At 40.7% G+C, this 16,484-nt stretch overlaps 1 protein-coding gene across 1 annotated transcript in view; it reads right to left on the bottom strand.

The window, feature by feature from the left end:
- ATP10A (ATPase phospholipid transporting 10A (putative)) overlaps positions 1-16,484 on the bottom strand; it is a 110,529-nt gene that overhangs the window by 48,205 nt on the left and 45,840 nt on the right. The window contains exon 3 of the mRNA XM_065677629.1: positions 3,069-3,154. Within this exon, the coding sequence (XP_065533701.1) occupies positions 3,069-3,154 (86 nt within the window). The remainder of the gene's footprint in view (positions 1-3,068; positions 3,155-16,484) is intronic.

Below are 16,484 nucleotides of genomic sequence, written 5' to 3'. Positions count from 1 at the left end.
AATATAAAGAGCTCCTTTGATTCTAATGGCTGTGCTGACTAAGTTTCTGGGAATAGAAATATTTGTGTGTGTGGGTGGTAAACACGTAAAAATTCTGTTTTCCGAAGTCAGTCTGAAACGGGATCACTATAGGTAGCCATTATAGCACAGGCAGGCCAGGGTAAAGGAGACATAATAAAAAAAATCATAAAAATACTGCAAATGAAAAACAAAGTTTTAATCAAGCCTGGAAACCTAAAAAGTGGTCAGAACTTCAAGCAAGCTTCAAATGTAGTGTCTCGACACACCTTTTACATATGGATTTCTTGGAAGTTTATTATTTCATAGCATCCCTATTACAGTATCTCAGGAACATTTTAGTTGAGCTTTTATCAGCTGGGAGCTATCTGAACCTTTCTTTCAAGCAGTAACTACTGGTAAGATTTTTGAGTAAGAGTTAAGATCTGAGTTTGATGCAGTAATGACATGTTTCAATTCAGATGTGCTAATTACTATTCATCTTACTAATGTATCATTTGAAATAAACCCATGATTTCATGATACTAATCAAGGAAATCTAAAAAGAGGGGAAGAAAAAGCCTTTTCCTGTGATAAATTAGGAAATTGAGAGTTTTTTTGTTGAGGGGTTGGTCCCCACTCTAGTTCAAATGCCCTGTGATCCTTTAGTTGTGGATCTCTTGCAGCGTAACTGATGAGACCAGGAAATCACCTGATGCTTTCTGCCAGATTTAAAACTGATGTCTTGGCTTTTTGCTGTGGCAAAATATATTCTTATCATTTGCAAAATGTCAAAATATAACAAAGATTAAATAGAATCAATATTGAACAACAGTTTTCGAAAAGATGTTACCATGTTTTCTGCTACATAATTCAAATGGTTCTGCAACTTACAACCTACAGTAGTATTCTACATGGACTATCAGAATCATATCATCACAGAATGATTTGACTTAGAAGGAACCTTAAAGATCATCTAGTTCCAACCTTCCACTAGACCAGGTTGCTCAAAGTCCTGTCCAACCTGGCCTTGAACACTGCCAGGGATGGGGCAACCACAGCTTCTCTGAGCAGCCCGTGCCAGTGTCTCACCACCCTCACAGTGAAGAATTTTTCCCTAATACAGAATCTAAATCTCCCCTCTTTCAGTTTAAAGCCATTTCCCCCTCATCCTGTGACTACATGCCCTTGTAAAAAGTTCCTTTCCAGCTTTCTTGTAGGACCTTTTAGGTATTGGAAGGCTGCTACAAGGCCTCCCCTGAGCCTTGTCTTTTCTAGGCTGAACAAGCCCAACTCTCACAGCCTATCATCATAGAGGAGGTGCTCCAGCCCTCTGACCATTTTTGTGGCCCTCTTCTGGACCTGTTCCAACAGGTCCATGTCCCTATTGTGTTGGGGGCCCCAGAGCTGAACACAGTACTGCAGTCAGGGTTTCTTGAGAGCAGCAGAGTAGAGGGGCGGAACCCCCTCCCTCAACCTGCTGGTCACACTGCTTCTGATGCATCCCAGGATACAGCTGGCTTTCTGGGCTGTGAGCGCACACTGCCGGCTCATGTTGAGCTTCTTGTCAACCAACATCCCCAAGTCCTTCTCCTCAGGGCTCCTCCCAATCCATTATCCACACAGCCTGTTGTGCTTAGGATTGCCCTGACCCAGGTGCAGGACCTTGCACTTGGCCTTGTTGAACTTCACGAGGTTAGCACTGTCTCACCTCTTGAGCCTGTCAAGGTCACTCCAGATGGCATCCCTTCCGTCCAGTACATAAGTAAATATATAATAAAAGACAAATTTATACATATCTTCTACAGTACTCAACCCCTGCTCAATATTTTGAGAACTAAGATTCACACACATGAAATTTGCTAGAAAAGCTGCCAAACTTTCCATTTCCATATCTGGAAATGTTATTTCTGCAGTAGGGTAGGCTCTCTATTAATGCAGACAGTTACACACCCTCATGCAGTAATGTCTAATACTAAACTTTTATCTTTAAATGAACTGTAGGGCTTTGAGCTGCTAAATAAGGGAACACATTTTCCCACACTACAACTTGATGTAGTTTTGAAAAACCTGTCCTGATTTACCCAGTTGACAGTACATCCTACACAATCTGTGACATCTGAGAGTAGTAACTGAGGTGGTAAATAGCATCACTATAAAAAACTCCCCAAGGTCCAGCAATTCACCTTGTGCCATCTATGCAATTCAATACTGCTTATCACTCCTAATCAATATGGGTGATAAATCACTGTATTCTAAACAGATTAAGTGTCTGTTTAACTCTCTTCATTAAAATTAAGACAAAAATTAAATACCCTGGGCTTTCGCCCTCCATAGTTACATATTTTAGAAAACTAAGTCATGCAAGAGTGCATCTCCCAAGTCACCACTATCAGCATTCATACACACTGCAGTCCTGGCTATGTTAGAAGCAAAGTGCTTTGCATATATTAAAACATTTGCTTCTGAGCAGGACTGATTGGCTGGAGACATAGCACCTTGTTAATGCAGTTCTCTTTGTTTAGAATTAAGTCAAGTGGCCATAGGTGATTCTACAAGCACACCCATTTTGTGAACCAACTGCTTTCTTTTGTCTGTATGAGAGGAAAGGAATTCTGCCACAGCTGGAGAAATACCAGTTTTACCTTCTGATTTTCCTCAATGACACATATTAAAAGAAACATCAAACAAACCCATCTTCATAAACGCAGTGTGCAAAAGATTGTGTTTGTTTGCTGGCTCTCTTATACCGGTTTTCTATTTCCTCCCATTTCCAGATGAGCTTTTTTTGATTCATGGAGAGAAGGGAGAAGCATGTCTGTAACTGCACTGCTTCATGCATTAATTTCTGGAGTGTAAACTGATCAAAGCTGACAATTAAATCCATCCTAAAGAATGGAAATGTGAGGCTCCCATCCATTCTCAAGTGAGAATCCTCTAAAAAAGCCTTAAATACGCAGCCCTTACACAGATGCAACTCACAGAACACAGCTCAAAACAAACCAGTGTTTATTTTATTCTATATTAGAGAAAAGTAGTGTTTACTGAATGATATTATATGAAATACTCACATGTAACCTCGAAACCTACTTAAGTCATTGTTTGGCTTCTCGCATTCAATGACACTGGTGAACTTCAAGGGGTCAAATTCTGAGTCCTGGAATAATAAAAGTGTTAATTACTTAGGGCAAAGACTTGCAAATTATAGCCAAAATCACTTTATTTTCTAGCTTTTAATATATTAAAGTTGCTTTTTTTTTTTTTTTTCCAAAGGCAATCAAATAAATGACACTGATCACTGGCACTGAAAATCACAGGAATCTGAGTGCCAAAATTCCTTAGATGTCTTCCAAAATCTTCCTTACAAGTGTGACTGTTTTGTTTTGCATGTGGAAGAATGTGAGTTTCTAAAAGTGTTAGATAGAAGATGCCAAGCCCAGAAGTCAAATGTTTTTGTTCTGGAATGGAAAAACGAAATTTATCTTGAAAGGCTCAAACTATTCAATAGTATCAACATACTCCATGTTCAGTGAATCCACTGGAAATCTAGGACAATGTAAGTCAATACACTGCCAATTATGAAAAAGCTCATGTGAGCTTCTGAAATATTAGAAGACTTCTTCATCGCTTTATGCTAAAAAAGATGAATTAATCTACGACAGCAAATTACACACATATAGCAGAATAACTTTTTCCTAATTAACACTTAAAAACCTTCTCGGTTCTCTAGCTCATTAGTCTGAATTTAGTATTTCTGCTGACTATTTAAGTTTACCTGTAGTTAGCATGTTGTTGTGTCTGAGGAAAAACATCCTCACACAGCATAATTGCTTGATTTTGTTAAATAAAAATCAAGGTTCTCCATTCTTTGCCAGACCACACAAACTATACAATGAAATCAGAGATAGTCAGTCCTGGTGCTGCTGAGAAGACTGTTTGTTTCCATCAGTGAGGACTACCTTTAGAGAATCACTTTGCATACCATTTGAATGAAAGAACCAATTATGAATTACCATAAGCTTCCCACAATGATAACACTGCAAACGTTATGTTTTATAATGGTTTTGCTGAGCAGCTGTACATCCCAACCACTACTTTTTAGAACACACTATGGGAACAGCTAATGGAGAATCAGTAACTAAAGGACAGACACAGTCTTATTGCCAGCTTCCCTGAAACAGATGTGTCTTTTTTTGATATTGACTCTGCTCAGAAGAGTTGTAAGCAACTAGTTTCTAAGTAAGAGACAAAAGAAACTAGAGGATATGTCAGCATCATCATCAATGCCCTCTGCCATTTTTCTACCAATTACACCTGGAAGACAGATAGACTTTTCAGTATACAGGAGACAATTCAAACAACCCATGCCTGACACTTTTGCAAATCTTTCCTGTATGTTCAAGAAATAAGAGCTGGTAAAGAGAACTGTGAAGACTGGCTGTCACTTAGAGACAGCTACAGCCCACTGGAGGAATGAATCGCATTTACATGCAGAATTCAGCTTGTAAACAAGGAGGGGAGGGAGCAGAGTAAAACAAAGGACATCTCTGACAAAGAAGATTGCTATGGCTAGGGATGTTAAGGATAACAGGAAGGGATTCTATAGGTACGTAGCAAATAAAAAACAGACTAGGGACAACACAGGCCCCCTCCGGAAGCTCTCAGGAGAACTGGCTACACAGGATTTGGAGAAGGCTGAGGTTCTGAATGACTTCTTTGCATCGGTCTTCACTGGCAAAGGCTCTGACTGCACCATCCAAGTCTTGGAAGGTAGACGTAGGAACTGTGAGAATGAAGACCTTGGGCCCACTATAGGAGAGGATCTGGTTCGAGACCATCTTAAAAACATGAACATACACAAGTCAATGGGACCTGTTAAAATCCATCCACGGGTCTTGAAGGAGCTGGTGAATGAAGTTGCTAAGCCACTATCTGTCATATTTAAAAAAATCATGGCAGTCAGGCGAAGTTCCCAATGACTGGAAAAAGGGAAATATAACCCCCATTTTCAAGAAGGGGAAAATGGAAGACCCGGGGAATTACAGACCAGTCAGTCTCACCTCTGTGCCTGGCAAAATCTTGGAGCACATCCTCCTGGAAGGCATGCTAAGGCACATGAAAAACAACAAGGTGCTTGGTGACAGCCAGCATGGCTTCACTAAGGGGAAATCCTGCCTGACCAGTCTGGTGGCCTTTTATGATGGGGCTACAGAACTGATGGACAGGGTAGAGCAGTTGATGTCATCAAAGTTTTTGACACTGACCCACACGACATCCTTGTCTCTAAATTGGAGAGACATCAATTTGATAGGTGGACCACTCAGTGGATAAAGAACTGGCTGGATGGCCGCACGCTCAATGTCCAGCTGGAGACCAGTAATGAGTGGTGTCCCTCAGGGATCAGTGTTGGGACTGGTCTCGTTTAACATCATTGTCGCTGACATGGACAGTGGGATTGAGTGCGCCCTCAGCAAGTTTGCCGATGACACCAAGCTGTGTGGTTCGGTTGATATGCTGGAGGGAAGGGATGCCATCCAGAGGGACCTTGACACGCTTGTGAGGTGGGCTGATGCCAACCTTATGAAGTTCAACCATGCTAAGTGCAAGGTCCTACACCTGGGTCGGAGCAATTCCAAGCACAGCTACAGGTTGGGCAGAGAAGAGATTCAGAGCGGCCCTGCAGAGAAGGACTTGGGGGTGCTGGTTGATGAGAAAATGAACATGAGCTGGCTTCAGTGTGCGCTCACAGCCCAGAAAGCCAACTGTATCCTGGGCTGCATCAAAAGGAGCGTGACCAGCAGGTCAAAGGAGGTGATCCTGCCCCTCTACTCTGCTCCCCTGAGACCTCACTTGGAGTATTGTGTGCAGTTCTGGTGTCCTCAACATAAAAAGGACATGGAACTGTTGGAACAAGTCCAGAGGAGGGCCACGAGGATGATCAGGGGACTGGAGCACCTCCCGTATGAAGACAGGCTGAGAAAGTTGGGGCTGTTCAACCTGGAGAAGAGAAGGCTGCATGGAGACCTAATAGCAGCCCTCCAGTATCTGAAGGGGGCCTATACGGATGCTGGTGATGGACTGTTCATTAGGGACTGTAGTGACAGGACAAGGGGTAACGGGTTAAAACTTAAACAGGGGAAGTTTAGATTGGATATAAGGAGGAAATTCTTTCCTGTTAGGGTGGTGAGGCACTGGAATGGGCTGCCCAGGGAGGTTGTGAGTGCTCCATTCCTGGCAGTGTTCAAGGCCAGGTTGGATGAAGCCTTGGGCGAGATGGTTTAGTGTGAGGTGTGCCTGCCCATGGCAGGGGGTTTGGAACTAGATGATCTTAAGGTCCTTTTGAACCCTAACTATTCTATGATTCTAAGATTCCATGCTACGAATCAGGCTCCTAAATTACGTCAAAGTTGGCAAATACCTGAGACTTAGCAAGAAATTCAGATTGTCTTCACAGCACCAAATACTGTTGGTAATTAAGGTCATTAGATATTTCCCATTATCAACCAAAAACTTCTCTATGTGTCTGAAGTTTGATGCTGTGAACGCTTGGAAGTACCTAGTTATACAGAGGGCCCTAAGGCATCCTATGCTGTAGAATGGGGCAGATAATGTAAAGCCACATGTTTATTCTCTTTGACCCTTGTTCCTCAGCTGCTCACTTCAGATAGGGACAGACATTAGCAGTGACAAGGAAAGAAGCATTGGCTAGAACAGGCATCATGAAGCTTTCAGGCCTTGACATGTGAAATCTGTTACTACAGCTCCTAAACTGTACACACTCTCCTTGCATTCTTGCCTCCAGCAGTCAGAGGTTCATGTTACAAAGACACTATACTAGCAGCCAGTGATAACCTGGCAGCTGACTTGGAGCTTCTTGGAGAAGGTGAAGTTCTCCCAAGTCACTCCAAATCTTGTGCTGGGAAAGCCTGTGCTGTCTATGTCTATCCTGATCGGCTGCCCCAGAACATCATGTTTTCCCTCCTTGCCCTGGTATGTTCCTTGGCAGGAAAAAAGAAAAAAAATAGTACAGGAAAAATAATCTTCAAACCTTGTTCAAGACGTTTCAATAATATACTGTCTGTCTGCCTAAGGCGTGTGTTACAGAAGAATCACCATTGTAGCTTAAATTGCGTTTCTAAATTGAAGGGAAAAGACTGGAAAGGGAAACATTTCTTGTCTTTTATTATGCTATATATAATACAGTTTATTTAGCACAAATTTTCATTCAGTGGTCTTAAAAAAGAAAAGGAAGAAATCTGAAAATCTTTGATGAATACCCCTGAGGGAATCCTAAAGACACTTAATAATAAAACCCAACATAATCAAATGTAGGTTTTCTGCAGCTGCTGAACTCAGCAGAGAGCATGGTTTCAGTGCTGTACAGTATTAACTTCTAGAGCAATTGGAAGCTTGCAGACTGAATTCCCTTTCTGCTAAGAAAGCCTGCCAGTAAAGCCAGCAACTTTACAAATAAGAATTAAAAAACAACTTAGAATCTAGAACTAAAGCCTTCACAAAAAAAAGATCTTGCCAAGATCAGAGAGGACCAAACCTACCTGATTTTCTCATCGCTATCATGCAACATAGTCTTTCTCCCTCCTTTGTTTGTTGGATTCTTTTCATTTATGACTCAGTTTTGGAACTAAAAGTCCTTTATCATTAAATCTAACTGTCTGTGTATTTGTGTTCTGTTACAATTAACTTGAAATATGTGATTAAGATCTTTAACCAGATAATAACTGGGAGGAGAGAAAATCCAACTAGAATAGTACTTTAAGTAAGGAAACAAAGCTATCTACTGAATTCTGATTTATGGCAAAAGCTCTTTGGTTTATTAATAAATCAAATAGCTCCATCTCTTCCCTGTGAAATGGAAGGATAGATATACACTGTACATTACAGCTGATGACTCTGTTTTGCTGTGAAAATGCCTTTTGGCAAATGAATGAACAGAAGTCAGACATCCTGTGTGTAATTGCTTTCACTGGTTACAAAGAAGCACAAGGTAACATAACATTTCACAATGATTAAAGTTTTGTTCCTTTTTATGCTGATACCCACACCTCAGCAGCAAATGAAACATAAACTGCGATGATGTTCTCATGTATTAACAGATAAGAGAAGCTGCATCTAGACAGAAGTTAAAGCCAAAAGTGTTACAGGGCCCAAATCATGATTTGTGCTGTTTTCTGGACAAAAGTTCACGAAAATAATACATTCTCCACCACTATCTTTAATTCTTCTCTCACAGTGAATTTCTGTATCAGTGTGAAAACACAGAAAAAAAAGACATTGCACAGCAGTTACCTGATGTGCCTGATTTTCACTGTTTTACTTCCCACTTAGAGAACAGGCCTGCACACAGGGAATGAGAAAGTAAAACTGGTAGCATTCCTTGTCCAGTACTGTGTGGCTTAGCAAGACACCAGGAACCTGCTCCTCTGACCACCACAGCACACAATTTTCTGTGGATAAGTCATAACAAAGTCTTGAAAGATGTGAAACAGAGGCTTGAGCCATTTCTTCCCATGTGGTTTGAGAATTTCAGAAATACTGATATAAAGAAATACATGCACAGAACCCCCACATGACCTTTGTTCACAGCCAGCATACAGAAGCCTTCAGTGACAAAATATTACTCTCTTCACTCTCGTGGTAAGAGTTCCTTCTTACTGATATAATTTTAAAAACAGGTCTTCCTGCATGCATGAAATGATGCACAAAATACATTAGAGGAATGAAGACCACTTCTTGTTTTACTCTTCTTCTGTCATATTATGCCATATCAAAATAAAATAAGAAAAAAAACTAAAAGAGGAAAAAAAGGATGGGATTCAATTCAATAAGAAACTGACTTTCCTCAAATACCTGACTTCACATTTTGATTTTACCAAAATAGCCTTAGTTCACTGCCTTCCTCTGAAAAAAATGCTGACTTTTTAGGAGCTCATAGGTATTGCTGAAAGCTTGAAACTTGCCAAAAGGGCACACAGTCATAGGCATTTTATGTACCCAGGGATTCCACAGAACATAGTTCATTTCTTCAGGAGTCTTCTTGCTAGGAAAATATTTAACATCCTATCCACAAATTTTATTTCTTCCAATTTCTTAAAATTGTGGTTTTGAAATTGAAATTCATTGTTACTCTAAATGCAGTAATGGAAAGGCTTATTTTCCTTATGTAAGCAGATCCAGTCAGACTGCAAAACCCTGCTACATATTGATTCCTTCAAAGCTGAATATCAAAGTTAAATTGCAGATAGATTTTTTGAGACTAGGCTTTAACAATGCTCCACCTATTAAACTTGATGAAGAGTTTCACTTAAAACAGTAACTTAGGACTGCAATAACTGGGCTGTGTTTCTGGAGGAAGCACAAATATACACAGGGTAAAAAGCATAATGGAAAGATTTTTTTGTCATCCTCTGAAAAACTTACATCTTTAGAATGCAAGCTGAGGCAAAGTGTTGAGAGGAAAAAAAAGGGTTATAATGCATCTACAGAGTCGGAAACCAACAGGTAGACCAATGAAGGAGCTATAGAGATCTGTCACCAAAAAAAAGAGGAGACTGAATTTAGCTCTCTCCAACACAACTTTGGAGCTTCAGCTGCAAGATCAGTCTGAATGTCTATAGTGAAATGCCAACCTTTCTGACTCTGCTGGCAACTTCATGAAACTGTCATCATAGCTCAAGAAGCAAAGCACACTGCTGTGCCAGATGAGTTAGTCTGACAATTACACAGTGTTCAAACAACATATTCCCCTTCATTAAATGTATTTTTGCATGGGAGATGTAATGGCCTGCTAGTGATATAAATAATGTACAGTTATTAAAATGTTTTCCTTTACTCATCTGCCCTACTTTACTGATGCAGAAACCTGAGTTCAGTCCTTCCTTCCAATAGGACAGCGTGAGTACCCCAGGATGCCCTTGGGCAGCAGTGACAGTTACCCACTTATCACACTGTGTTTACTGGCTATGCTTGGGATCTTATCCAGACTTCTCCCTGCAGTACAATTGCTGGATGAGGGCTCTGGGATTTGTTTTGGCATGTATGTCTGGAGGAAACAAAAAGGGAGAAATGGAATCACGGGGACAACTTGAAGGAAATATTTAACAGGCAAAAGTCTGCCTCAGCTAGAAGAACAGCTTTCCAGTTTAAAAGCATGTAAGTGCACTAAGAATGCATCCTCCTAATGCATCAGTCCATCCCATTATTGTTTTATGTAGCAGTACTCTGCATTTACCATATAAAATTAATCTGACCTTTTATTAATGTGCAATTGGAATTACATATTGATTTTATGTATCCAAAGCATGCACACTGTTTATATACTAGAAGAGTGAAATGTTTTAATGCCTAAACTGCATTAGTCTCTTTGCCAGAATTTATCCGTGCCACTAATTCACAAAAAAGGAAGAAACAGTTTGATCTATGCTGTTTAGGAACTAAAGAGATTCAGCCGTGCACCAGAATTTAATAGCTTGATTTTCTACACTGACTAGTACTGTAACTGGATTTTTTCCCATCACTGTTTGTTTAAATGGAACAGAGATATTCAGCATTCAGAAACACTGGAACAGCTGAGCAAGCCAAAAACATGTTAGGGGGCTGATCCTCCTCTGGCTGACCTAAGTAAAAGTTTTCCCTTTCATAGAAAACAATATGAGAGAAGAACACAATATCCATCCTGCAGGAAAAATGTGTTGCTTACAAGGCCTAGGAAGACCTCAATAATTCTATGACAACCAGCTGAAGAAACTGCTATTAGTCAATTACAAGACAAAAGTACGAAACCCCAAAAGTCAACAATGCTGAAAATACGTACATGCAAGCTGTACCGCCCCCCTTGGACTGATGGTCATCCTTAGCAAAGCACTGAAAATTACAGTGGTGTGAATGAATTTATCCAGGGACTATAGCAGCACTGAAGAACGGCAAGGGAACAGAGCATGTCAAGGCTGAAATATGGACTCAGACGCTGATAAGAAAGTAGTATCTGCCTGTTTCAAAAGCCAGCCACTGAAACCAATGAATGGGTTCATAGTCTGTAATAACCAACTTCAGCATCAGCTCACTGCTTCAACTACACTGCAAACCAAGTCTAGGGCTTGCAAAACTCTGTGTACAACCTGCACTGCTCCTCTAGAGGCTCTTCGCTTCGTGTTCACAGACACTTGGTGGGATGGAACCCTCTCCATTTTACAGTACTTTCCCCTTTCTGGAGAGATTTCTAGCAGTATTTCTGCTGCATTTCATAACTGCTGGAAGAAAACTTCACTTGATTAGTGGCAAAACCATTGCATGGTCATTTAAATTTAGTAGCACAATAGCTCAGGTCAGCTTCTGAATACCTTGGCATACTCCTGCTCTAGTCCGGGCTGCTGGCCAGTCTGCCTTCCTGTGGGATGAAGTTCTGCCAGAAGAAATGGGAATTGGAAGGACTAAGACATTTCAACCAGAAGAGGGAAATGCCAAGCACCACTCTTGCATCATTCCAGAAATAAAAACCAGAACATCAGAGTCCTGACAGAAGAGAGAGTGGCTGGTAATGAAGGGGTTTTCTTATGAATGGTAAACCTAACAGTAGTAGCTGTAATGTGAGGATGGACTTAAACACACCAAAGGTTGGTGAGCCCATCTCAACCCGAAGACAGAGAATATGGATAAAAGCAGCTTTACCTTGCAAGGCATTATATGCCTAAGTAATGTTTTTAGGATGTGAGGGAAACCTATCACATACAGTAACTGCTCAAGGAACTTCAGCCCCTGCCAGCTGCAGGAGAGCACAGAGGGGAAGAAGCAGTCCTAGTGAAAAGACACCTTTTATCACAAATATTACAGGGAAGCATTCATATAAGCAATACCATAGGTCTGTCAGCCTTTCCACAAGCATGTCCAGTGTGAGAAGGCTATATGACCAAGTGAAAACTCCCCAAGCTGGACACTGGCATTCCATCTTTGCTTGGAATTGTATCTTGTATCAACATTCACCATCACATGCCTGCCCTACTAATGCTTCTGAGGCAGACACTGCACTCAGAGTGCACTTTCTGCACTTAATCCCGGACGTTTCTGTATTTCCCTCATAGCCCTGTGAAGAGGGTGGAAAGGCAGCTGTGAAGACTAAGAGTCAGTCAGAGGGCGGCATGGTTGTGGTTGCCATGCATGGTATATGGGGGATTTTTGGATGGCTGCTGGACACTTTGGCTAAGAGCTTCACTCTCCAGTCTGTCTATTCTCATCTACTACTGAGTAACTGAACAAGTTAAATTTCAATCAACATGCTAAAGACTCCAGTAGCAAAGTGAAAAACACCTTTTCAAAACCTCAAGGAATTCAAGGGTGGCTTTTTCCAGACACCAGCTGATTGCATACATCTTATGAAAAGAAATTCAAAATGGCCTTGCTAGTTCCAAAACTGGGCAGCAGAGCTGGGAAATGAGCTGAGGGGGATGAACACATATAGCTGTGTAGGGACTGAGTTTTGCTTCCCTGTTCAGCACTCTAGACAGCCTCATGCTTCAGGCATGCACAATGCTTACGAAGTTCCTGCAGAGTCCTGTCTTCAGTAATCTGTATGCTTTGTTTAAAAGTGTGGACTTAAAACAGACATGAATATAACTGTCTTTAAAGGTTCCCTTCCAACCCAAAATATTCTGATTATGTGATTCTTATGCAAACATTCACTACTATAAGCATTCCATAAACGTGACATGTGGAAATGTAAACAATGAGAACAAATGTCAGGAATGAGATGAACAGTGAGAACATCAATTAATAAAATAGTTTGTGTAATTTTTCTTCCACGTCATTATCAAGTTATCTATCTGAATAAAGGATCACCAAGACAGATTCAAGTGCAGCACCAGGAGATACTCAATTGGTTTTTGCTTCTTTTTTGTTGCTTTTTGGCTATTCCTCCCTCTTACACTGAAGCAGCCTCTAAGTCAGATCCCTGTGATGTCAGCCATACAGGCCACATTGCTGCACAGGTACAAAAGTATCTTCAGCCATCTGAGGTATGGCTTGAATCTGGTATTTAATCAAGTCAAGCCAAAAATATAATAAAAAAAACAGGCTTGGAAAAGTTAGAGAGAGGCTAGTAAATGCTTACGACAACTTATACACACTTTCTAACCATGCCATATGTTAAACATCTCGTTCGTTTTCTCTTAGAGGCCAAAACGCTAAATGTTCCCTGCTTTGATGTAGAACAGTCCATTACTGCATCATTAAGAAAGCTGAATTAGTGTATTAGCACTACTGTCTATAAATCTCCGTGTACTACTGATGTTTTTAATTCAAACCCAAATGGAAGTACTAGCACTATAGCTCTGTGTGGAGAACAGTTTCTTCTCCAGTCACGTACCTACAGGACAATCATTGCTTCTCTCTCATAGGCACATAGACATATGTAAAGTGTCTGACCATCAGTGAGTCATAGCAGAGCTGGAACATGTGAACCCGAGTATAACCACGTTAATGGAAATTTTCATGAGTTTACTGAAACAGCAATTTTGAGACATAGATAAGGCCAGCCACTTCCCATGTAAGCAACATTTTAATGCAAATTTCAATTGTCTTTCATGGCGTTATTAGTACTAAAATGTGTAGAAGGCTTGGAGAGTAGCAGGTGTTGAAAACAGAAGTGGGATGTGGGTTCACATCCCTGATGCTGAGATAAATACAGGAGTTCCTCATTTTATTGTTCTGCCTTTATTGGCAGAAAAGCAGACCCCCTCTCTACCTCAGTGCTTCCAAAGGAAAGTGAGACCATACCGTCACAGCTGGGGTTACACATGGCTTAATACTGTGAACCCTCCTGCTCTAGAAAAGAAGGCTTTCCATCCTTTCCAAACCACTGATACTGCCAGCTGGGGCTGTGGTATGAGAGACAAGTGTAACATGATGTATTTCCAGCTCAAAAAATCCTAGCCCTAAAATCAAGAGTTCTCAATGTTATATTACAAAATCTAATTTCTAAAAACAGATATTCCAGGTATTTCCTGTTCCCAGATGACAGGCAGTCCGATGTATGCCTAAGGAATAAACAGTTCCAGAAATAAACTTTTGTTCAGAAAAATTGAATTAGGCTAGAAGATGAGAAAAGTAATAATAATAAAAAATAATCGGAAATTCTCGTTTTAAATGTAAATGTTTACTTTTCTGTCACTAGAAAGCAGTATAGCGTTTTATTTTCTGTATGGACCTGGAACGCTCTTTTGTTTTCTGATGCTTTTTCATAGAAACAGCAGAAGGGAGAGATTCTCAACTATCAATAAAGAGAATGAAATGTCCTGCCTCCCTAGAGGGCAAATGCAGCACAAGCACTGGCATAATACATGTTCTTACATGAATTTACCACTGTTCCACCAGTGCTGGAAGGATTACCCTAGGGATGGGAGATCCTTCCTGAGCAAGACATTCAAACTTAGATTCATCAATTTAGCCCCTTTAACCTATAGTAAACCACAAAAACAAACAGCCAATGCCAATGGTAAAAGCCAAGTACTCAGCACTCTTCAGAAACTGACTTTTCCTCTGCTTCCCATCCCCCAGTGCTTAAATTAAGGTATCTAAAATTTTCTCTCACAGTTGTTCAGCTTTTTTGTCCCCCTAATAAAGCTCTCTCAACAGTCAAACTCATAGCCTGCACACCTGCACACCGAAAAATAGAAAGAGACAGCAACCTTGCTCAAAGTTGACCAAGGAGGAAGTGAACCATAATTCTTGAGTTTTTTATTTCCCCCATACATCCCAATATGAGACTGCTGACTAAACGCCATGGTAAAACAATAGAGTGAAAAATTGTTCTCAGCTTTCCTTTAAGGAGTTTTAGCTCACACAAGACTTTGCCACAGCAGTGGTTCGGGCCCTGCTCTGCACCAGGCCTTTGATTCTGCTAGAGAGAGAGTTGTTGCTTCCTCTTTAACTAGACACGTCCACAGATTCCACACAAATCATTTCTGAACACTGTACTATCCAAAAGAAAGATAAAATATAGGCGTAGAGCTCTCCATAGGGACTCAACCCTCATCAAAGCGATTTACTGAACATTCAAGGTGTGAACTCAGACAAAGGCCTTCACAGGGTGTGACATGCTTGCATTTTGCACTAACACATCTTCTTACAAGATTTGTTCCCCTAAGATCTTCAGCTAAACTGTAAAAATAAAAAGTTTTAATTTAATATTCCAGGGTAAAAACACTGTTTTCATTTGCTTGCTTGGTTATTTTTTTTAACTCTCTTTTCCCTTGGGGAAATCTAATTTTGGCAACATGTGTGGGATGGAGCACTAATCTGCTGTTTTAGCATGTGTATATCTGGCATTTTCGAGCCATTTTTCCTAGCCTTGGGAACCTTCTCAAAATACTTCAAAAAAGAAAGATACAAGGGATGACCCCCGAAAGATGCTACAGAGAAATTCACTGTTCTTGTGGCCTGATTCTACCCTGTTAAAGCACGTACAGTCTAAACAACAGTGTACTATTCCCACTCATTTCAGATGGGTGGTAGCCTGAGGGCTATATTAGTGAGATGAGGAGCTCCAGGGAGAGTATAGCTATGCCCATTTTTCTGTTGCTTTAGAAGACTCAGACTCTGAGATAAGAAGCTCGTATCAGCAGGTGAGTTGAAAACTTGTCTGCCTGGGAGTTGCGCTGGTTTAACTTCAGCAGTTCTCTCAAACTGGGCTAATTTAACTAACGCAGACGGCTGCATAATAAATCTTAGTTTAGGCTAAACCAAAATTCGAAAATCGCTTTCTTTTCTTTTTTTTTTATTTTACTTTTTTATTATTATTTTTTGAGGGAGAAAAACTGAATGCAAAAGAAACACCTGCATTGAGATACCAAGGCTGCCCTGTGAGTTGTTCCCATGCAATTCAGATTGAGTTGCCCTTCATAAAGTACCTCATATATAGAGCTGCCTGCAGTCACCAGCAGTCAAGCTTACAGTGCAGCCCTTCTTCTAGAAGTCTTCTCTTTTGGACCAGTTTCTGCCTACGATGCACAGGGAAAGAAAGAGATAGTGTAAATAGCTTAATGCTTGTTCCTCTGAGTCCAGCTGTACTCAGTATGCTTCCAGCACTGTGCAAGAACAGTGGAAGTGAAATGAACAGTGGGCTGGAATGAAAGCTGGATCTGTCATTGTAGCCCGTCTTCCAGGCTGGGACAGATGAACGAATGTGCTTGCGTGCTCTAAGTTTATACATATTCCAGAAGGGTTCACATACTGACTGTTGAGGAAATCAGACTGATCAGTTATTTTGGTAGTAGTCTGCATGCAAATGAACCCTCCCAAACAGGCAGACACCAAATTCAGATGTGCTTCTTAGACAAAGTAAATAAGCAGCCATAAAGTCATTTGCAAGGCTTATCTAAATCTGTGTAATCATGCCGGTACAAGCTTGTTTCGAACAAAGGTCTGTTCTTGGGACAAAATGAGAGGAAAAGTTAAAAAATGTATCCCTTAACCCTACT

The sequence above is a fragment of the Lathamus discolor genome, chromosome 4 (genome assembly GCF_037157495.1).
Source record: "Lathamus discolor isolate bLatDis1 chromosome 4, bLatDis1.hap1, whole genome shotgun sequence".
Taxonomy (NCBI): domain Eukaryota; kingdom Metazoa; phylum Chordata; class Aves; order Psittaciformes; family Psittacidae; genus Lathamus; species Lathamus discolor.
This window is presented reverse-complemented; position numbering and strand designations above follow the sequence as displayed.